This window comes from Bombina bombina, chromosome 11 (genome assembly GCF_027579735.1).
Source record: "Bombina bombina isolate aBomBom1 chromosome 11, aBomBom1.pri, whole genome shotgun sequence".
NCBI lineage: Eukaryota > Metazoa > Chordata > Amphibia > Anura > Bombinatoridae > Bombina > Bombina bombina.
Window position 1 is genome coordinate 129,211,538 of NC_069509.1, and position 24,956 is coordinate 129,236,493.

Sequence of the window (24,956 nt, forward strand, 5' to 3'; positions counted from 1 at the left end):
AATTTTTCATGAATCAGATGGAGAATTCAAATTTTAAAATAGTTTCCAATTAACATATATTATCAAATTTGCTTCGTTCTTATGTTATTCTTTGTTGAAGAGATATCTTGGTAGACAGTGTGCACATATCTGAAGCACTACATGACAGGAAATAGTGCTTCCATCTAGTGCTCATGCTAATGTACAACAATGTTGCAAAACTCCTGCTATATAGTGCTGAAGACACGTGCACACTCCTGAGTAGAATATAAACGAACACATTTTCGCTCACACAAACATTCCCATAACATTCCAATAAAGAATTCAGAAAATATTTACAGTAAACAAAATAATTTTATTACAACTTTATGTACTTTAAGGGACATTATCGTCACCCCCCATAAAAAAAGGATTTAAGGATTCTCATATTTTCAGAATATGGCAAATCACTTACATTACAATCACTTATGATTCCGATTCAATTTTAGATTGAAACAAAATGGCAAAATAAAAGTTTTTTTGTTTGTTTAAGAACCTCTGAAATCTTCCCAGTGTTCTACATCTCAAATAACAAAATTGAGGCACTTAAATTGTTAGGGGGCGTTTAAAAAGTAATATGAACTGAAATAACCTAAATTTATCTTAAGATTCGTAACCTAAAGAAATAAAATGAAAGGCAAGTCCTAAAACTTCCTTAGTATAAGACAAATATGCTTCTAGAAAAAGTTAAAGCAAAAAGGCTCCTGTGAAGACCTTAAAACAAACAGCTCTTGGTGAGATGTCCCGGGGTCACCAGAGGAGACATGGGACGAAGAAACAGTAGAGGTGGATTGGTCAAGGTTCCGATGAGAGTTCTGGATGCTTGGCCGATAAACCTTGCTGCTGTTTCGACGGACTGATGCTGCCACCTCGTGCATCCGCGCTGACTTAGCAGCTGAGGAGGGAAGATAAGATGAAAACAAAATATATATCTGATGTCAGCAGGACAAGACTGAAATATGGCTGACAGTGATGAGAGGATATTAGGTTATTGTGGTGACGGCTCTGTTACATAGGAAGGACTATGCTAGTCATGGCCTCACCTCTAATATTTGGTTAGTGTTTAATATCACTGTTATTTGTTATGCATGGAATATATGTTTAATTATTTCACTGTTTGACAAACAGAATGGCCGGGGGAAACATACAACCATTCAGTGTAATTTCCATTGGCTAGTATCCTAATCTCTGGAGCAAGACCGATGGTTCCACGTTTACCTCTTTAAAGGGACAGTCTACACCAGAATTTTTATTGTTTTAAAAGATAGATAATCCCTTTATTACCCATTTCCCAGTTTTGCATAACCAACACAGTTATAATAATATACTTTTAACCTCTGTGATTATCTTGTATCTAAGCCTCTGCAAACTGCCCCTTTTTTCAGTTCTTTTGACAGACTTGCAGTCTAGCCAATCAGTGCCTGCTCCCAGATAACTTCTCGTGCACGAGCACAGTGTTATCTATATGAAATACGTGAACTAACACCCTCTAGTGGTGAAAAACTGTTAAAATGCAATCTGAAAGAGGTGGGCTTCAAGGTCTAAGAAATTAGCATATGAACCTCCTAGGTTATGCTTTCAACTAAGAATACCAAGAGAACAAAGCAAAATTGGTGATAAAAGTAAATTGGAAAATTGTTTAAAATTACATGCTATATCTGAATCATGAAAGTTTATTTTGGCCTAGACTGTCCCTTTAACACACATTATTTTTTACCTAGATGAACAATCTTCAATTCCCATATAAAACACCATCCCGGCACTCAGGCCGCCATACTACTTTATACTATGAGATTTTTGATGCACAGCAGAACGCCTGGTGGAGGGGGAACAGCAGCTCGCTGAAACTTGTCGGCAAGCTGTAGATTTTGGTACTTTGCTACGGAAGGCCATGAGGCTTAAAACCCTCGGTAGACGCTGGAAGTTTAAGGGACATGAAACCAAAAAAAATCTTCATTCATGAATCAGACAGATCATAGAATCGTAAACAATTTTTGGGTTCACTTCTATTTTCTAATTGGCTTCATTCTCTTGTTATTCTTTGTTGAAGCAGCAGCAGTGCACTACTGGGAGCTAGTTAACACATTGGGTGAGCAAGTAAGATGATGCATATATATGCAGCCGCCAATCATCAACTCCTGAGCCTACCTAGGTATTCTATTCAACAAATATATCAAAGGAAGAAAGCAAATTAGATAATAGAAGAAACTTGGAAAGCTGTATAAAATCACATGCGCTATCTGAATCATGAAAGAAAAAAATTGGGTTTCATGTCAGTTTAAGCAGCGTTCAAGTGATCCTATATATAACTAACTCCTGAAGGAACAACCTATCCTTTGTATCAATGTATGTACATTTAGAAGAATGTTGCTAACCACAAGTAGAAATCTTTATAGTTTTAGCCGGCTACCTTTCCCTCTCCAGCGGGGCTTTCTGCTGTGTGACAAGGACATTGCAAGAGGAAGGAGCATGCTTGTCCGAGTGCCTGAAGGATGTTTCTATGTGGCATTTCTGATTATATATTTTTTGTAAGTAGCACTTTGCTTGCTGTGATTTACAAATAAAAAAAAAAAATCAGATTATGTCATTTAAGACAAAAAACGCAAAGGACAATTAAGTCTCAGGAGGTCAGACTCACTGGACTTGTTTAACTAGCAATCTTAGCTTTGATTACTTAAACATTTGAGGTCACTGAAGCAGTTACAATTTTCATTACTGCTACTTTAAGTATGTTTTTGTCTATTTTTATTTCTTCCAGGGTTAGATGTACTTACAGTGGGGCAAAAAAGTATTTAGTCAGCCACCAATTGTGCAAGTTCTCCCACTTAAGAAGATGAGAGAGGCCTGTAATTTTCATCATAGGTATACCTCAACTATGAGAGACAAAATGTGGAAACAAAACCAGACAATCACATTGTCTGATTTGGAAAGAATTTATTTGGAAATTATGGTGGAAAATAAGTATTTAGTCAATATCAAAAGTTCATCTCAATACTTTGTTATATATCCTTTGTTGGCAATGACAGAGGTCAAACATTTTCTGTAAGTCTTCACAAGGTTGTCACACACTGTTGCTGGTATGTTGGCACATTCCTGCATGCAGATCTCCTCTAGAGCAGTGATGTTTTGGGGCTGTCGCTGGGCAACACAGACTTTCAACTCCCTCCAAAGGTTTTCTATGGGGTTGAGATCTGGAGACTGGCTAGGCCACTCCAGGACCTTGAAATGCTTCTTACGAAGCCACTCCTTCGTTGCCCGGGCGGTGTGTTTGGTATCATTGTCATGCTGAAAGACCCAGCCACGTTTCATCTTCAATGCCCTTGCTGATGGAAGGAGGTTTGCAGTCAAAATCTCACGATACATGGCCCCATTCATTCTTTCATGTACACGGATCAGTCCTCCTGTTCCCTTTGCAGAGAAACAGCCCCAAAGCATGATGTTGCCACCCCCATGCTTCACAGCAGGTATGGTGTTCTTTGGTTGCAACTCAGTATTCTCCCTCCTCCAAACATGACGAGTTGTGTTTCTACCAAACAGTTCTACTTTGGTTTCATCTGACCATATGACATTCTCCCAATCCCCATCTGGATCATCCAAATGCTCTCTAGCATACTTCAGACGGGCCCGGACATTTACTGGCTTAAGCAGGGGGACACGTCTGGCACTGCAGGATCTGAGTCCCTGGCGGCATAGTGTGTTACTGATGGTAGCCTTTGTTACTTTGGTCCCAGCTCTCTGCAGGTCATTCACTAGGTCCCCCCGTGTGGTTATGGGATGTTAGCTCACTGTTCTTGTGATCATTTTGACCCCACGGGGTGAGATCTTGTGTGGAGCCCCAGATCGAGGGAGATTATCAGTGGTCTTGTATGTCTTCCATTTTCTAATTATTGCTCCCACACAGTTGATTTCTTCACACCAAGCTGCTTGCCTATTGCAGATTCAGTCTTCCCAGCCTGGTGCAGGGTCTACAATTTTGTTTCTGGTGTCCTTCGACAGCTCTTTGGTCTTCACCATAGTGGAGTTTGGAGTGTGACTGTTTGAGGTTATGGACAGGTGTCTTTTATACTGATAACAAGTTCAAACAGGTGCCATTAATACAGGTAATGAGTGGAGGACAGAGGAGCCTCTTAAAGAAGAAGATACAGGTCTGTGAGAGCCAGAAATCTTGCTTGTTTGTAGGTGACCAAATACTTATTTTCCACCATAATATGCAAATAAATTCTTTCCAAATCAGACAATGTGATTGTCTGGATTTGTTTCCACATTTTGTCTCTCATAGTTGAGGTATACCTATGATGAAAATTACAGGCCTCTCTCATCTTCTTGGGAGAACTTGCACAATTGGTGGCTGACTAAATACTTTTTTGCCCCACTGTATTTGCTAAAATTGTGTTACAGCTCTGCAGTGCAGTGCTCTTTAAAAGGGACATGAAAGACAAAGTAAATGTTCATGATTCATGCAATGTTGACACTTTTAAATTCACTTCAATTATCAAATGTACTTTGTTCTCTAGGTATCCTTTTGGAAAGCATATGTATATATGCTCAGCAGTGAACTAATGGGAGCTAGCTGGTGATTGGTGGCTATACACATTTGTCTCATCATTGGCTCACCAGTTGTATTCAGCTAGCTCCACTGTTACTCTAGAGCTAACTTTAACTATGTGTTTTTCCTTCTGCACGTGTTAGCAGTACCATTATATGATCTGACAAATTAAAGCACTCTCTACTGTTACGTCCCTTTAAACGTCATACAAATAATCATACTCCAACCTATAACCCCAGGCTTAGTCACATACTGGATTAGCAGGCACTAAGGGATCATAAACAACAGCCTTTTATTCAAACATACAAAACATAATATCAAAACTATTTATTCCACATGATATTTTACTTTATGGAATGATGGGAATTCCTAATAATATTTATTATTTAAAAAAACACCAACAAAGTCACTCACCTGTCTGCATCAGTCTCAGGTGCTTCTGCTTTTCTTCTTCCATCTTGCGCCTGTAATCGCCAAACATTGCCCGCATTATCTGGCGCTTCTTTACCAATGCGGCTTTCTCACTGCGCAAGGTCTTGATTGCACGCAAGGCTTCATCCACTACAAGTGATACAGGCAGATAGATCAGACATCAAGGTCATCTAAGCAAACTAAAGAAAAGCGAAAAAACTAAATTCCCAACATTTATGACACCTCAGAAGCACATTTTATCCTTGCAGAATTTGCACAGTGTGTTACTACCCCTTTTAAAAACGAGTTGTACAAATGCTGGTCTGCTCTGCACTACTATGTTCGGGTTAGTTTAGTAGACTTGCCAAACCCTTTGTCATTAGATTTATAGGCTTTGCTGGATAACATAACATTTATACTGACGTTCATTTACTCATCTCACATTATTCATTTCATGATTCCTTCACAACTCTGTTCTTACATGTTCTGTAGCACTTTACTACAGGAAGGAAAACTTATATCCAAACTGCTTGGGACTCGAAAAGGTTTGGATTTCAGAATATTTGTCTATTTGCATCTGTAAAATGGGACCAAGTGTAAACAAGAATATCTTATGTAATTTAGGTAATATTTACATATCATAATACATCTTATACATGTAGCTTAAAGGTAGATTTATATCATTTGTATTGCTTTTATATACATACACCATAAAGACTGTACTGTAATCAGAAACGTAGCAGTTGTTTCAAATAAATTCAGCGGAGCATTAGTATTTAAAAAAACAAAAAACTTAAGGGACAGTCTAGTCAAAATTAAACTTTCATGAGTCAGAAATGGGAATGCAATTTTAAACAGCTTCCAATTTACTTTATTATTTAAATGTTTTATTGAATTTTCAGATAAGATAAACAAGTACAGCAATAGTACGACCAATGCGTACAATTACAACGACATAACATAAACAGTGGATACTTAAGGAAGCACAATGTGTGCGTTAGATTAACAGACACACATACATACGTAAACCCTGTATCCAGGGTAGAAGGTTAACAAAGGTGTTCACATTAATCTGGTGTAAGTGGGAGAGGGAAGGGGGGGAGGGGGAAGGGATCATCTTAAGAAGGGGGAGGGGGAGCAAGACCTAGGGTAAGGGGTATGAAGCTAACAAGGATTCCAGGCTTAACGATTCAGGTGTGGGAGGCGGACTGATACTACTAGGGGAGGACAGTCTGGCTAGGGAGCCATAAAGTGTCAAATGCATTCTTCCATTCTGCCCAAATTAATTCGAAGAAGTCAGCCCTCTCCATGGAGTAATAAATAAACTTTTCCATAGAGTAGATATAGGCCATGGTTTGAGTGATGTCAGACCAAGAGGGGGGGTTAGTTCTCTTCCAAGCTCTGGCTATGTTAAGCTTAACAGCTGAAAGGAGGTAAATACTTAATGAGGCGTAGTGTCTGGGCAATTTACAAGTACCTACGTGGAGTAGGGCAACTTCTGGGGTTCTGTGGAGAGAGATACCCATGTTCGCTAGTGTTGTGAAGCTCCTGCTTCAAAGGGGCCTCAGTTTGGGACAGCTCCACCATATGTGTGTCATGTCACCTAACATACCGCAGCCCCTCCAACAAATAGAAGCCCCCGGAAAAATTGCAGCCAGTCTAGCAGGCACATAGTACCACTGTGAGAGCAATTTAATATAAGTCTCAAGCATAGTGACACAGTGGAGGGTTTTATTCTTAAGAAGCAGTGTACGGTGCCATTCTTTAGTGGGAGTAGTGAAATCAAGTTTCTGTTCCCATTTAGCAATATGAATTGCTTTATCTACAGGGGCCGCACCTTCCATGATAGAGTAATGGAAAGATAGTGGCTTACCCAACCTCAGTCCCTGTTGCCATCTGGATTCCCAGATGGTTAGTGGCCGAGAGAGTGACGGCTTAAAGCCCCAGCTAGTCAGAAAGCTGAGGACCCTGACATATTCAAAGTTCATGTAGGTCGGAGGAGGTGACGAACCTCCAATTTTATCAAAAGGTACAAATGAGTCGCAAGCGGGCGATGACCAAAGGTCTGCCACTCTTGAGACGCCTAGTCTCAGCCATACCGTTGGGTGTGAGTCAGGGAGGCCAGCGAAGAGGCCAGTAATTGCTGTGATAGGGGACGGATGGGGGCCACTTGAGGGTAATGTCTCAGCTGCTCCCAAATGGCTAGGCATTCACGAATCAACTGGTTCTCTATTCCCAGGGATCTCCTGCAATGTGGAGGAGTCCATATTAAATACCTCAGGGTAAGGTGAAAAGGTAAGGAGGCCTGTTCGATCGATCTCCACCTGCTATCAGAGTCCTTTGCACCCCACTGGGTAATGTGCGTGAGCATGGCTGCCTCATAGTATCTGAAGATAGAGGGAGAAGCCACCCCACCATGCATTCTGGGGTACTGCAAAAGTTTCTGGGCGACTCGTGGAGGTTTATTCTGCCATATATATTTGGTGCAAGCACTTTGGAACTGGGTGAGGAGGGATTTAGGCACTCTAATGGGTAGGCACCGCATGATATAAGTTAGTTTGGGGAGATTGCTCATTTTGAGGGCCGCTATCCGACCCAGCCAGGAGATACATCGATGGCACCATTGCTTGGTCAAGGTATGGAGTTCGGTCAAGAGAGGCTTATAGTTATCCGTTATTAAGTTGGAAATGGAATTAGACAATTTAACTCCTAGATGGGAGATATATGCATTGTTAACAACAAAATTATATTTATCCAGTAGGGTGTTGGTAGTGTTCACTGAGAACCCCTGCGTGTAGATTTCCGATTTGTTTTGATTTAATCTATAAAAGGAAAGGTTGCTAAAGATGTCTAATAAGGATAGGAGCCTAGGGAACTCTCAAGGGATTTGCAGAAAATATGGTAGTGTCATCAGCGAACAGAGCCACCTTGTGTACTGTTCCATGGAGGGTGACTCCCGATATCTCTCTGTCCGCTCTGATGGCAGCCGCCAGGGGTTCTATAGCCAGCGCGAATAGAATGGGCGAAAGGGGGCATTCCCTGCCGGGTGCCGTTTGAAATAGGAAAGGAGGCGGAGTGGAACCCCAGGGCCCTAACCGAGGCCGTGGGGGTCGAGTACAAGGCACGCACCGCTTGTATGATATGAGTAGGGAATCGAAAGGTCGCTAATACCTCCCAGAGATATTCCCACCGAACCCGATCAAACGCTTTCTCAGCGTCGAGAGAAAGCACAGCTATTGGTCTATTGAGTCTTTTGGCTTCAAGGAGGATGTTCAGGAGTCTCTTTGTGTTGTCTGGGCCTTCCCTTCCAGGGATAAATCCCACCTGGTCAGGGTTAATGAGTGCAGGGAGAAGTTTCGTGAGCCTATTGGCCAGGATTTTTGCGTATATTTTAACATCGGTGTTGATCAGGGATATAGGCCTGTAACTAGTGCAGAGAGTTGGGTCCTTGTTGGGCTTAAGAATTGTAATGATGGAGGCCTCGAGAAACTCACCGCGAAATTTACCCTCTGCCATAGCCAGGTTGAAAAATCTGGTCAGGATGGATGCAATCTCCTGCAAATATGTCTTATAAAAGATTGCAGAGAAACCATCAGGCCCTGGGGCCTTGAGGGATTTCAGGTTCTTGATAACATATTTAACCTCTTGAAGCGTAATCGGGGCTTCCAGGTTGATAATGCTGGCCTCATCTAAAGGAGGTAGATTTAGGGAGCGTAGGAAGGGACCTATAGCTTCTGGTGGGGCTGGCTGAAACATAGCGTCATTTTGGATGTTATATAAAGCTGAATAGTACTCATTGAACTGTTGGCCTATGTGGGATGGGAGTCTAAAGGACTGAGAGCCTTGTTTAATCTCGTGAATACGAGAAGCACTGGTGCGGTGTCTTAGTTTATTGGCTAAGAGTGTATCGGCTTTGTTACACTTAGAGTAAAAGAGTTGCTTCAGCTTGAGTAAGTTATTCTGGGTCTTAATGTATTCTATGTTACATATGTGTCTCCTCAAATCTCTAATCTCCTCCTCAGTGTTTGAGTTGTCCACGGTGCGTCTCCGTGTCTCAAGCCCCCTAAGCCTGCGGTGGTCCTGGGACAAGGAGAGACCCGCTAGTTTCCTCAAATGAGCCTGTTTGCGAATGAAAAGACCTCAAGTGGTGGCCTTAAAGGCCCCCCACACTATATCGTCACGGACCTCAGGCGTGTCATTAATGCGTACAGTAAAAGTTATTTCTTTCCTAAGTTCCTCTCTGAAGGGGATATCTGCCAGAAGGGCGTGGGGTAATTTCCAATTAGGTCTGGGTTTGACAGTGTTATGAGATTCAAGATCCATGAGGACCAGGTCATGGTCTGACCAAGGGCATGCACAGATCTTTATGGAATGTGTAAGATCTAGGGAGTCTGGATGGCAGAAAAAATAGTCAAGTCTGGAGTATGTAGAGTGGGGTATAGAGTAATGGGTATAATCTCTGTCTAGGGGGTGTAGAGATCTCCAAACATCAAAGAAGTTAAACTGGGACATAAGTTCCCGGAATCTACGGCTTGTTGCATCTGAGCTAGGGAGTCTCTTTTTAGGCGACCTCGTCTTCCCGTCTAGTCCGCCATCCCACACCATGTTTAGATCGCCTGCCAAGATCACCCTACCCTGCCTGACTTGATCCACTTTGTGTAAGATTTGCTTTAAATATCTGGGCTGGAGGGTATTGGGCAAATATATGGATACTACGGTGTAGGTGACATGGTCAAGGTTACATATCAAGATAAGGTACCTCGCCTGGGGATCTTTAATTACTTGGAGAGGTTCGAAGGCCACTCTTTTATGAATCAGTATAGCTACACCTCTAGCCTTCTTGGAGTAGGAGGCAGTCTCTACAACAGGGTAGTCACAAAATGATGGCTCAGGGGGGGGGGGGGGAGTCTGCTACCAGATGTGTTTCTTGGAGGAAGGCCACATCAGCCTTATGGTAATGTAGTGTTCTAGTCAGTAGGCTTCGTTTACCGAAGGTGTTTAGGCCCCCGACATTGTGTGTCAGGAATCTAAGGGATTTATGTGTAGTGTGATAGGAGCGCCTAAAGGTGGATTCCTGCTGCTAAAAAAGTTCTTCCCTCAAAGAGAACTAAATGGTGGATAAGAAGAAAAAATGGGGTTTATTTAGCAGCGCTAAAAAAAGCTAGGAAATGATGATACCAATCTAATTTATGTTTAATACAATCTATTTTATTTAAAAATTCTTATAACACATAAAAACAACAGCAAATGCTTTTCCTAATTAATAAAGGGACGTCTCCCTTATACAACACTTATAAAAACAGACTAGAACCATATAATCCTAGAATTTCAGGTATAAAGGAATTAATTCTATAGATAACATATGGCAAGCAACAAATTTCTAAGATAAATGGTGAATTAAATATTTAAAAGGCACAAATGTATCAATCCTAATAGCTTTACAGTTCTTCAGTAACAAATTCAGTTATAAAGTTACAAAGACACTCAAAGGTGCCTAGACGGAAATCCTTTAAATGGTTTTTTCCCCTGTTTTAGATGCCGGGCCTGTAAATTTAGTAGTAAACAAAAGATTTTAAAATCAAAAAGTGGAAACTTTACTTTCAAAATAAGAGACACAATTAGATGTCAAGATAAAGGCGTTATTTACGCCATTCAATGTTCATGTAAAAAAATTTACATAGGAGAAACAACCAGAATGCTCCGTGAAAGGATAAGGGAGCACCTCTCTTGCATAGATAGGGGTAACCTTGACCCTTATATCTATCGCCACTTTAGGGAAGTACACAACAACAACCTTAAAGATTTTAAATATTGGGGAATTAAAAAAGTTCACCCCGACTGGAGAGGGGGAAACTGGGAAAATAAACTCCTAAAGGCAGAAGCTGAAATTATATACCTAATGAATACCCTCCAACCTGGAGGCTTGAACTCTGAGATAGACATTTCCCCCTTCTTATAAAAGTCTCTTACAATATGCGAACATTTTCCAGGTTAAATCAGCCACTTATATAGAAAATACTCACATACATTAAATAAGCAATAACATTTCAATTTATCTTGGGCAAAGATAGTACAAGCCCTATATAAATTCATTTTTCTAGTAATTAAAAAGGAATTTTTATCCCCCGAAAATAAATAAATTAATTGAATAAGCCATATTTTTACCCACTAGCAATAACTCTAGTTATGGGATTGATAATTTCTGATTTAATTGTACATCCATTTTTAAATTGTTAATTTATAAATTGTTGAACTTACTATCCTTTGTTGAAAAGGAATATGTATATATCGTTAATTTTTACCCACTTACAATAATTCTAGATATGGGAATGGTAATTCTGATTCTTATATTTTCGTTTCAGTTTAGGTAATTTTAAGTTTGCACGATCTAAATGTATATTATCTAATAAAGGCACTTTAGAATTGAAATATATAAGTTGAATTGTGTGAATGCTAATAAAGCAGAAATGATAAGTTCTCTTCCTTGTGTATCATGTAACTAAATAACAACACAGAAACAATCATTACCAACTTAAATAAAGTCCACCTTTACATTGGAAGCCACACAGGTGTTGATAGAAATCAAAAGGAAATGAAGGAACCAATCAAAACACATTCATACCTTTAAAAAGCCAGAAGCTAGCAGGATAAGCATTCTTGATAAAGCCCAGAAGGGTGAAACGCGTTGAATGGGACCTGCTACACTCTACTAAACTTCATTTACTACTGTCACAAAGCTGTGTGACCCTGCAACTTTAAACTTTTCTCCTGACCCTGCAAGTTAAAATCTACCTTTGGTAACTTCAGGGAATACGGTGTTACTGCTAAACACTGACCAAAGATTTCTTCAAACCTTAAGAAGTCTGAGGGAACCCAGATGAAAACAATATTTGGGCTATAAGAAGAAAGGAAAACAAAAAAAAAGGATAACTACATCACCAGAACGGATCATCACCCCTGACCTCTGAATCAAAGAGAAGGTCAGGTGACTTATCAGAAGCACCAGGAACAAACAGTCTGTGAATCCCTCACAGTGAAGATAATCAGCGGTTGCAACCAGGACAGATTAAGGTACCTCTACACTAATTTGCACTACGTTTTTTAAAACACGCAAACTGAACTTTAAAGACATCAAGGTATTCATCTGTTAAATTAACCATTTCCATTAACCACGATTGCTTTGGCACCTAAATCAGAATATTGGCTGTTTTTTGCCTTTTTAACTATCCAGCACACCTGAGCCAATTATATGTCCAAGGAAAGTAACTGTGTAACTTTATAACTGAATTTGTTACTGAAGAACTGTAAAGCTATTAGGATTGATACATTTGTGCCTTTTAAATATTTAATTCACCATTTATCTTAGAAATTTGTTGCTTGCCATATGTTATCTATAGAATTAATTCCTTTATACCTGAAATTCTAGGATTATATGGTTCTAGTCTGTTTTTATAAGTGTTGTATAAGGGAGACGTCCCTTTATTAATTAGGAAAAGCATTTGCTGTTGTTTTTATGTGTTATAAGAATTTTTAAATAAAATAGATTGTATTAAACATAAATTAGATTAGGAATCTAAGGGATGTCATTAGTGGACTGCAGTCTCTTAGGGCTTAAGGGTAAGGGTAGGTTAGTGGGGAGGTTGACGGGTACGGGGGGGGGAGGGGTTTAAGGAAGGGAGCTGGTGGAAGTAGTCCACCTGTATAGGACCCAAACGCGGGTTCCAAGATCTGGGGGGGAGCTAAACCAAACTAGCAAGGTGGGGCTAATAAACGCATAGCCCCGCTCTCTAAGTATTCGCAGGGTAGCTAGTATCCCGGCCCGGCCACCGCCCATACCATATAAAGCAACTAAATATCTAATAGCTTTCTTCGGGTACAGCAGTCGAGCCCGGAACCAGCCAGCCTGCATTATAATCAACGTTTGAACATAAACATTTGCATAAAGATAAAGTATATCAACAAGAAGTAGTCAGCACCTATATAGGTATAACAGTAGTGTATCAGGTAGGTGAGGCTTGAGGCCTCGGAGTATGGTCAGAGGGATTAGGTTTTTGGCGCTTGGACCTCTGCTCTTTGACAGTCCATGCAGGAGCCGAGACACGTAGCTTAGAATTGGCAACCTTCTGAGTGTCCACTGCGGCTTGTAGGCCCCAGTTAGTCAGGAGAGTACTGCCCACAGAAGGAGAAGAAACAATATGAGTCTGGTTGTCTTTTGTCACAATTAGTTTAGTGGGAAATCCCCATCTATATTTAATGTTAGCATTCCTAAATTGTGCAGTGATAGGGGCATATAATCTGCGTTGTTGCAGCGTGTGTGAAGAGAGATCCGGAAGAAGCTGAACATCCTTAAAGTTATCAGGCAGAGTAGGTTTATTATAAGACGCCTGCATCAGGCGGTCTTTGAATTTGAAGTTGTGAAAGCAGACCACCACATCTCTAGGCCGGTCAGATGACATTGACCTCGGCCTGAGGGCCCTGTGTGCTCGCTCCATGACGTGTTTATCGCCCTCCAGGGGGCCAAGTAGAGCAGTGAAGAGTGATATGAGAAATTCTTGTAGATCGCCTGGTAGCACTGACTCAGGTATGCCTCTAAATCGTACATTACTTCTTCTGGCCCTATCTTCCACATCGGCCAGTTTTAATTCGAGCTGAGAAATCTGTTCTGCCAGATTTTCGGCGTATGATAGGATGTTAGAGTTATCTGTAGCAAGGTCGTCATGTTGCCTCTCCAGGGTGTCTATTCTGTCACCCACCTCGCCTATGTCTTTCCTGAGTTCTGCTGAGCTCCTCTGGATCTCGGCTGCAATGGATTTGGTTTGAGCTGCAAGCATTTTCTGTAATGTGCTCTCTGTGATGTAATGGTTTAAGTGGGCTCCTGACTGAGAACTCGATTGGGAGTCCTCATCTAGTGACTCCGGATCACTTGCTTCCTTCCGTAAAGGAAGAGGATCATTTAGGGGTTGAGAGAAATGGTCAAGCACAGTTTTTTTTAATTGCTGCAGGGGTTCTAGGGTTCCTTCTAGATGCATGTGGCATGATTAAAGCCTCAAGAATGCTCCGGCAGACTTGTAGTATAAACCTCCCTGACCACTCCGGGACCTGGAAAAAAAACTGTTAGAGAAATAGGTCTGGCAACCAGATATTGCAACATTTAAAGCAGATCAATTCATAAGAAAAAATACTGCAAAAGATAGAGAGAGCGGGGCTAGGTATAACCCACCAATGGTGTCAACACTTAGAGCATTATGGCTTATTACTGAGCCAGCGGCTCAGAGGGACCTGGTTATAGAAGCCGCACCAAAAAATGAAAAAATGGGGGGGACCCCAGGGACCCCCACGCACCTCAGGGAGGGGGATACGACCAAAAGGAAGGGTAAAAGGCGTGACCAACCCAGACAAGCTGGGCCGGAAAGGGGGAGGCGCGGGGTGGAGCCAGGGAGACCGGACTGTACTCCAGAACACTCAGGCTATCGGAGCCCCTTTTGTTTTGAAGGGGAGCTTAACAATGTAGTAGCAATTCAATATCTACACAGTTTTTACAAAAAGGCACAGAAATCAGTTGACTGAGTGAGTAATTCAGGAGCAGAGTAAGCTGAATTTGCTGAGTGGGTCGACTCAGCGCAGGATAGGTAATAGTGACCAAATGTCAGGTAGCCAGCAGATTACAAGCACGTCAGAAGAGCCAGCCAACAAACTTCAGAGTGCCCCCTCTGGACTCAGGGAGAGGGGGATACGACACAGAGGAAGGGAGTGGGTAGATGGAAGTGACCAGCCCACCACGTGAGTGGGCCGGAAAGGGGGAGTCCTAAGTGGGTCTCTACAGAAATGTTACACAAAACATATTTTCAGCAAAACCACAAAGCAGAAAGCATATAATCAGTAATGATGTTAAATGCGCAATGTGTAGTAAATAAGCTGTGAAGAGAAGTTAGGTCGTTAAATGCAAAATATGACACTCAACTCTAAGCCAGTTGCTGGCAGTACCCTGTATGGTCACACCAACTGGATTGGCGATGTGAGGGGGGGGGGAGAGCGAGGGGTAATCACATAAATGGTAAATTTACAATATCTCTTACACGACTGGTTTTGGGTAAATGTTATGTTAAAAAAGGGGGGGGGTGAGAGAGGTAGACTGGGCTTACTTACACTTTATCGTATGCAAAGCCAGATGGTTATGAGCGACCTGGGTAAATGTAATTAGAGCTTAATTTGGGGGACACCAGTCAAAGTGAGTTGGGGGCAAGTGGGTACTGTTACCTAGATGGGTGCAGGGGAGAAAAGAATGTAAGTAAAATGTAAATTTTGTTGACCAGGAGGCGTGGTTCACGTCTTCCTTTTCAACCTTGTCCCGGTTCCGGCCTTTCAGGCACCGTCGGCTTAGCCGATTACAACTGCTCTGTGTGATCTCTCCGGCCTCTCTGTCCTGTCTTGTTCGTATCGCTTGCTCCCCTTCAGACTACACCAGCCATCATCATGTCAACGCCGGACGTATGTGTGCGTGAATCCTGGGAGTCAAAGTGAGCTCGGGCACTGAATGGGGACTTGTACATTGCAGTGAGCTCCTGGCTAACATTTACACCAGGGTTAATCCAGTGTGTACAGATATACAGGGCAGTAGGATCCGGTGTAATTAATCCCTGTGTGGCCTTTTTCTCGCATGAGACAGTCCGCTCCCCTCCCCCCTGATTTACAGTTCTGGCTTTCACAATCCTTATCACGTTACAATATATAGAATCGCTGTCGCATCATGCTATATGTTATATACTTTCCCATGGTACTAAATACACACTGGTATAAATAGCTTTAATATAGATATGTTTTTTATAGTGCTACACTGTTCATGACGCCGTGCATTTACTAACTTATGTATTGCTGTGTTGTCACATTTTAAACATTATCTCCACAAACACTGCAGCACACGCTCTGCAAGAATCACATGTGCTGCTGCTGTTGTATGCATCACAGTGAGCGTGTGCTGCAGATGTGATTCCTTCTAAGTAAGCAGCAAATACATAATAGAACACTATGCGTGCGTGTCATGTGACTGGTGTACCTGTGTGTAACGCACGTCACAATATGGCGGCATGCATACATCCATAGAGCACAGGTATACCATTGTTATTGAAAACACTTTTTTTGAACAATTTGGGGTAAGATGACAAGTGGGCATAGACATGCTAACTTGATTTTAAGCATGTGTTTAGTGTCCCTTTAATCATGAAAGGATCTTTATGTCCCTTTAACTGATTTGTAGAATCCGAGAGACATAGCAGTATGGAAAAGCTAGAAGAGTTTGTCTCAATAAGAATTTAAAAGGAAGGTAAAGTCAAAATTAAACTTTCGCAATTCAGATAGAACACACAATTTTAAACAAATTTTCCAATTAATTTCTATTATCAGAATGTGATTTGTTCTCTTTCTATCCTTCGTTGAAGAGGAGCTCAGGAGTGTGCACGTTTCTTTAGCACTATGGCAACAGTGTCTGCAATATTGTTTCTAGCAATGTTAAACAAAGGACAAAATGCCAACATTGAGCTCTTGATAATCCCACTAATGGATATAGGCAGATTGGCGGCTACAGCAGGACCTTCTGTGGCCAATAACTGACTGATACATCTGTACTCCTTAGGTGGGCAGTAAGTGCCTTTACTTTTATTATTTACAGAACATTCCGCTACTCACCTTGTTTTGGGGTAGACTTTTGCCGCTGAAGCCCTAATTCTAGCTGTTCTATACACCAGTCCAATTCTCTTTGCAACTCATCAGCTCCTGTCTGAAAATAGAAAAGAAGCGTCTTTATACAAATGATCATGTTTCAGTTTCCTCTTATCATACTGAAAACAAACAAATTTACAGCAATACAGAATTGTATGGTGGTATACAAATACACACACGCACCCAGACCGCTACAGCATGTTGCAATTTTACCACATATTACAAAACAATCAATGAACAAAGAGTAAATATTATATCTAGCATAAAACAAAACTCTCCGGCGTGGTGGATTCTGCACTAAATGCAGTTTTATTTTGAAATTAGAAATCTTTTCATACTAAGATACAATAGAAAATCTAATTTCTGATGGGAAAAGACAGACAGACAGCAAGGCAGAGAATTAAAGGTACAGTCTAGTCCAAAACAAACTTTTTCAGATAGGGCATGCAATTTTAAACAATTTCACCAATTTTGCTTGGTTCTCTTGGTATTCTTATTTGAAAGCTAAACCTAGGTAGGCTCATATGCTAATTTTTAAGCCATTGAAGGCCGCCTTATTAGCTCAGGGCATTTTGACAGTTTTTCACCACTAGAGGGTGTTAATGTGTTTCATATATATATATATAACACTGTGCTCATGGAGTTCCTAGGAGCCAGCACTGATTGGCTAAAATGCAAGTCTGTCAAAAGAACTGAAATAAGGGGCAGTTTGCAGAGGCTTAGACACAAGGTAATCACAGAGGTAAAAAGTGTATTTATATAACTGTGTTGGTTATGCAAAACTAGGGAATGGGTAATAAAGGGATTATCTATCTTTTAAAACAAATATTCTAGTGTAGACTGTCCCTTTAATGAATATGTGTGTGTGTCCAGTACTGTATTCAGCAAATAGTTAGGGGAACAAAATATACAGCAAACAGTAATGTATCTAGTATATTGTCCCCTATTGCTGCTTAAGGATATAAATGCTACATAGTATTCTGCACCACTTTCCATTAATTTGAAAGCTCAAATGATTTTACCCGAAAAAGCATGGAACGTTAATTTTTACTTGAAAAATGTATAATAGTCAAATGAAATATGCATTTTAAAATGTAAACAAACCAAACAGACAATGTTTTGGTGTAATGGAAGTGTTAGGCATTTGCTGTCCAGTTGTTAATGCCAAAATCAAAGAAAAGTCCCCCCAATATAGATACAAATCTCAAAGAGGCAGCAGCACAGTGTGAAATAACCATTTATTGGCACCAAAGAAAAAACCTTGGTTGTTAGTGCCAGTAGTGTGCTAGTAGATTATAAATACTGGCTAAGTTTGGCTATTTACTTGATAAGAAAAAGGGGTCTCTGACATAAGGTGCACCACTTGGATGGCCAATACATGACTGTTCTGTGTGCCGACAGCTGACATAGCCACTTTCGATAAGGCGGCAAGCAGATCTGTAAGGGGATATGTGAGCTATTTACCATGTCATATCATCTAGCTTCCATGGCAACATGTCAATATGTATTAATTGTCCCATTGTTCAATATTTATAGATTAGAGATTTTTGTTGTTGTTGATTTTTTCCTCCCCGATTTTTGTTACTTAGGGACATCCCAGGACATACTTGAAAACGAGAGAAATCTCAATGTATCCTTCCTGGTAAAATATTTTATAAATAAATAAAGCTTGGTTATACTTATTATGGTTTGTGTTGAATAAAGTGGTGATACTAAAGCTTTCAAATTGTAACTAGTGTACTTCAGTTCACTCCCTATGATCTATTTAATGGGCACACCACCCGGGTGATTTTACTGCCAAAATTTTGGTCACCAAGCAGGAGCTAGAACCTAGGTTCTTTGCTGCTCCAGAGCTTAAATAGATAAACCTTTCAGCAAAGGATAACCATAGAAGGAAGCAAATTAAATAAAAGAAGTAAATTGGAAAGTTGTTTAAAATTGTATGCTCTGTCTAAATCATGAAGGTCTAATTATGACTTGAATGTGCTATATAAATGATAAAAACTTACAGCTAGATTAAGAGTTTTTGTCGGTGAGGCTTGCGGGGCTAACAAGCCTTTTTTTCCCACCGCTCCCTTAAGACAACGCTGGTATTACAGGTTTTTTTTAACCTGGCGTTAGCCGCAAAAAGGTGAGCGTAGAGCAAAATTAGCTCCACATCTCAACTCAATACCAGCGTTGCTTTAGTCAGCGGTGAACTGGCTAAACGTGCTCGTGCACAATTTCCCCATAGGAAACAATGGGGCTGAGCTGGCTGAAAAAAACCTAACACCTACAAAAAAGCAGCGTCCAGAAAATAAAAAAAAGAATTACAAGAATTTTAAACTAATTACACCTATTCTAATACCACTAATAAATTTAAAAAGCCCCCCAAAATAATAAAATTCCCTACCCTATACTAAATTACAAATAGCCCTTAAAAGAGCCTTATGCGGGGCATTGCCCCAAAGTAATCAGCTCTTTCACCTGTAAAAAAGAAATACAATACCCCCCCAACATTAAAACTGACCACCCACACACCCAACCCTACTCTAAAACCCACCCAATCCCCCCTTAAAAAACCTAACACTACCCCCTTGAAGATCACCCTACCTTGAGCCGTCTTCACCCAGCCGGGCACAAGTGGACCTCCAGAGGGGCAGAAGTCTTCATCCGATCCGGGCAGAAGAGGTCCTCCAAGCGGCAGAAGTCTTCATCCGATCCGGGCAGAAGAGGTCCTCCAAGCGGCAGAAGTCTTCATCCAGGCGGCATCTTCTATCTTCATCCATCCGGAGCGGATCCATCTTCAATCCAGCCGTCGCGGAGCCATCCTCTTCCATCGATGTCCTAACGAAGAATGAAGGTTCCTTTAAATGACGTCATCCAAGATGGCGTCCCTTGAATTCCAATTGGCTGATAGGATCAGAATTTGTTAGGAGAATACTAAACGATTGTCAGTAATAACAGAAAGATAAACAGACAGATCAGCCTGCACCTGAACAAGGATTTTTTCTGTATGTAAAACCTAATTATTCACATAACAATATCAGGCAATTTCCACCAACAGTATTTACAAACCTTGTGCAAACAGAACAGTTTTAATCAGTGGCACACTTTGTGACTTCTCATTGTTTGTGTAAAGAGGCATTCATCCAAATCCCCTTCTTTGTGGAAAGAAGTGATTTTTAGCCTCTGCATGAGAACTAACCAACACCATCTTGAGACTTTTTATATATTAGCACAGATTGTTGTGCTTCAATAAAGGATACCTGTTTTTATCACATACTCGCATCAGAATTATTTCTAAAGGAATCTACCATACTCCAGAGAGGGGAAGCATATTATTTGTTTCCCCATAAAGATCACAGCATACTCCTGAAAAAGAAAGGATTCGACCCACACCATACAGATGAAATTCATCACTAGAAACTAAAGATACCATACTCCACAGAGGAGAAGAATACCCCAAAGGCACCAGAAATAAACAAGTATCGAATCCCAAAAGTACCATACTCCAACTGGTCACCAAGACAGACATCTTTAACACAGATAGGGATTAACTCCCTTCAACGCTCCTCACATACCTCACATGTTTGAGGTCTAAAAAGGTGAGCAACATTTATATATATATATATATATATATATATATATATATATATATATATATATATATATATATATATATATATATATATATACACACACACATATACATACACTGTAGAAAAAACTAATCCTCCCTCCTGGGTCAGTCACCTGGGTGCAGCATTGAGATGAATAGAAGCACATGATGTTTTTCACAAATAAGTGTCAAATTTATTAGATGATGTATCAGATCTACATAAGACCTTTCATCAGATCAAACAGTGCAAAGTATACAAACACCGCACAATATATAGTGTCACAAATAAGTGTTAAAGCACAAACATACCTCCCTTTCCTTCCAAAAAGGCGCCAAACATTGCAGTGGAACACATCAATGTGTTCCAACACCACAGTGAACAGGAAGTAGCTACTGAGATCACTTCAAGTTTCAAGAAAATAATATACCCTGTATATGTACAATTTCTTTATCTTTCATTGCACACTTGTGAAAATAAATTGTTACGGGGCTGTTCCCAGCATATAAGCATTAAACAAAAATAAAACAATACAGCCCTGCTGCGGTTTGCAAAAAACAGTTACCATGGTAACCAGGATACATAAACAATCATGTTCATATGTTAATAGAGATAACAAAATGTAATCCTTACATCCCATTCTATAATACAGCATCCTAAACTATAATTCCTATATACTATTAGTGTAATAACTCTCGTAATACAGACTAATAAGTTACATACCCCTTTGTGCATGTCAATACCAAGTGACATATTTAAAGAAACAGGCATATCGTTTCATCCCTTTAAATGATATTGCCTAATTTAAATTGATAAACGGCAATAATAACAGTGTCAATAAGATAAAAATTTAAGAAACAAAATACAAAGAAGGATAATAGACTCTGCATATCTAAACATGCCAATCAGAATGATTTTACATCTTGGATAAAGATTAACTCGTATTAACTCAATACATGCAACATTCATTGCACAATCCAACATGAGCAACATGTCTTTCCTCTATGATCATGGGTTGTTACTCCATTGCAGACCCATAATGTATACCTCCCAGATTACAACCACTGTGGCTATCTCCGATAGAAGGGTGACAAATATTGTAGTGGATTATGTGGGCCATCAAGGTGCACTGCTGACAGATCCCCTCCGCCTAAGCAGTGGCCCCCCTGGCATGTTATGTGTGACGGAAGCCTCCCCAGAAGCCCCCAACACACTCATGTCAGATAGCTCCACCCCACTCCTATCGCACCCCTGGTATGTAACAGATTATATCAGCCACTTGAAATCTGGTACTGAATTTAATCCTCCTGGGACGATAGTTCCCAGACGATACATCCATTTTGCTTCCGTGATCAGTAAAAGTTTGTCCCTGTTACCACCTCTATCCAATTTCGGAACGTGGTCAATCAAAGTATATCGTATGGAGGATACAGAGTGCCCGTTTTCAGCACAATGACGTGCCACTGGTTGGTCGGAATGACCTTGCTCCAAGGCTCGTCTTATAGCTAGCCTATGATTGGCAATCCGTTCCCTTAGTGTACCCTTCGTCTTGCCCACGTATAATTTTGAACAAGGACAAATTAATAGGTAAACCACATGTGTGGTAGTACATGTTATTGAATGTCGAATGGTGTATACTTTGTGTGGGGATGATGAAATCTTTTGGTTGATATCAGTCCATTACAAGTTACACAGCCTGTGCATTTATAGCTGCCCTTCACATTAACCCCTGTCTGATCCAGATAACACTGTTTGGGATCCGTCTTGACCAATAGATCCCAGAGGTTAGTACCTCTTCTGAAGCCCACCATCGGTGTGTACTGTTTTGAGAATCTAAGTTTAGGATCCAAAACCAGGATAAGCCAATGTTTCCTGAGAATTTTGCCAGTATTGGCTATCCCTGGAGCAAATGTAGTGGCCATAATCATTCTCTTGCTTTCTCATCCTTTTCTTCCCTCTGTTTAGTAATCAACTCATCTTGAGTATATGGCTGAACAATGTCCAGTACTGGATCAATGATCCTCTGTTTATATCCCCTTTGAAGGAACTTATCCCCCATTTCTTTTAACTAACAGACACCTACAGCATGGTTAGTATTGTTACAAATTGCCCTAACCATTTGAGATTTTACAATCCCTCTCAACAAAGCGGGTGGATGGCAACTATCTGCCCACAACAGTGCGTTGCGGTCTGTAGATTTTTTTTAAAAAAAGTGTAGTGCCAATCCTATTTCCATCCCTAAAAATGTTAAGGTCTAGAAAATTAATACTCTAACATTGTGTGTAATTAAGTAATACTCTAACGTTGTGTGTAATTTTAAACCGTACAGTTGTGTCTGTCTGGTTAAGGTTTTCAAACCACATCTTCAAGCTATTCAGACCACCCCGCCAGATGAGGAAGATGTCATCTATGTATCTGCGATAAAATACCAAAGATGACATCTCCCCATCCAGAAAAATCTGTCTTCAAAGTCAGACATAAAAATATTGGCATAGGCCAACAATGAGTCCAATTTTTTCTTAAAAGGTACTGTTGGATCAAATGTGAGTTTTTTATATGTGGTGTGGTCAGCAAGTTGCTACAATATGTCCTCCCTGTAGTCATAGTCCGATAGGACTATGGCCCCACCCTTATCGGCGGGCCTAATGACTATGGAGGTATCCATTTGCAGTGACTTAATAGCTCAAAGTTCCTCATTTGTCAAATTTACTTTCAATTTGGAATATTGTGAATCATACTCCAATTCTTGGGTAATGAGCCTGGTGTAAGTTTTTATACTCGGGTTACAATTGGTTAGTTCAAAAGAACTAGCTTTCTTAAAAATTCTGGGTATAGCCTGTGTGTTATCACCAGAATTTGGGGTGTCTTGAAAAAACTCCTTAATTTTAAGACTTCTATGGAATTTATAAATATCCAACTTCAGATCTAATTCAGTGAGTTTATTACCTGGTACAAATGTGAGGCCTTTATTCAATAGGGACTTCTCAGAGGTAGTCAGGAAATGTGAGCTCAAATTGATAACAATGTCATTCATCGGCCCCTGCGTGGGGGTCTGTGCCGTGTACCCCGCCGTCCTAATATGGGGTCTGGCGTACCTCCCCCCCTGGACCTGGTGGTTACCCCTAAAAAAAAAATGTCGACATCCCTGTTGTCCTCTATACATCTGTGTCTGTATGTTATGGGGAATACCCGGTGTTGTGACAGTCATGTGTGTCCTGGTATCAATGTCCCTTTCCATATCAGAAGAGTCAGCACCACTTGTGTCAACAGTATCAAATCTAATTCGTCTTGGGCGCTGCCTCCTCCTGGCTGTATTATCCTTGATGGCCCACGTAATCCACTACAATATTTGTCACCCTTCTATCGGAAATAGTCACAGTGGTTGTAATCTGAGAGGTATACATTATGAGTCTGCAATGGTGGAATAACCCATGATCATAGAGGAAAGACATGCTGCTCATGTTGGATTGTGCAATGAATGCTGCATGTATTGAGTTAATACGAGTTAATCTTTATCCAAGATGTAAAATCATTCTGATTGGCATACTTAGATATGCAGAGTCTATTATCCATCTTTGTATTTTGTTTCTTAAATTTTTAGCTTATTGACACTGTTATTATTGCCTTTTATCAATTTAAATTAGGCAATATAATTTAAAGGGATGAAACGATATGCCCGTTTCTTTAAATATGTATAGAGGTAGAGCAGAAGGAGGCGCCACAATAGTGCACAATCAGTGTAACTTTGTCTCAACACACGCAATACAAGTAATACTTACAAAGTATACAGCACTTGAGAAGTGCCACAAATGCCTGCTGGATCTTTATTAGCTATCCAGAAAGCTATCCTCTCGGTAATAATGAACGATGTTCCAGAAGGAGCTGTGCTCACATTGAGTCTGTGGGAGATCATCCGAGTTGCATAGGATGCAGTCAGGAAACTCTTTGATGTGCTGCAAGTAGATGGTTAGCAGCAGAAGGAAGCTAAACACAGTTAGCTATGACGGATTCCAGGCAATAGTAAAAAGTTGTGAAACCAATGTCTAAAAACAATGTAGACTTTTAATAAAAATGTGCAAATATCACACAATGCGTTTCCCGGTCGTAATGACCGCTTCATCAGGTGTATGAAAACACATAGAATGATTCACTACTTAAAAACCAGAGTCCACATTTAGTCCAGACTTTAGCAAGTTGAAGTGCATTATCATTTTCACATACGTATCTTCTGCCTGTATGGCTGTGCGTAAATGTGTCACCCAAAATAAGGTTGTCACAAGTCACACAGCCATGACATTTATAAACCCCTGGTTTACTTTGTAGGAAATGCTGTTTGCGTGACTCATACTTATCAATAGGGCCAGCATGTACCAAAATATCCCTTATAGATCTTCCTCTCCTGTAAGAGAATATAGAGATCTCCTTAACCAATGTGGACAACCTATCACTCTGGAGAACTCCCCAGTTGTCGCAAATAGCCTCTCTCATCTTCCAGCTATCAGTGGTATAATCAGTGACAAAAAACAGCCTGTCAGTAGTCTCCTTTCTCACCATAGTTCTCTCTGTACTCAACACCTGTTCTTTACTCTCAGTGAGGAGTTTATCAGGATAACCCCTCAGTGAGAATCTTTCACCCATATTATCTATAGCCATTTTTAAGTCCTTAT

At 40.5% G+C, this 24,956-nt stretch overlaps 1 protein-coding gene across 4 annotated transcripts in view; it reads right to left on the bottom strand.

Annotated features, from left to right (window-relative positions):
* Positions 1–313: 313 nt before the first annotated feature.
* C11H8orf33 (chromosome 11 C8orf33 homolog) overlaps positions 314–24,956 on the bottom strand; it is a 54,884-nt gene continuing 30,241 nt past the window's right edge. For all 4 annotated transcript variants that reach the window (XM_053695307.1, XM_053695309.1, XM_053695306.1 and 1 more), the window contains 3 exons: positions 16,658–16,748; positions 4,979–5,125; positions 314–913 (listed from right to left, as the gene is read on the bottom strand). In XM_053695307.1, the coding sequence (XP_053551282.1) occupies positions 696–913; positions 4,979–5,125; positions 16,658–16,748 (456 nt within the window). In that variant the 3' untranslated portion in view covers positions 314–695. The remainder of the gene's footprint in view (positions 914–4,978; positions 5,126–16,657; positions 16,749–24,956) is intronic.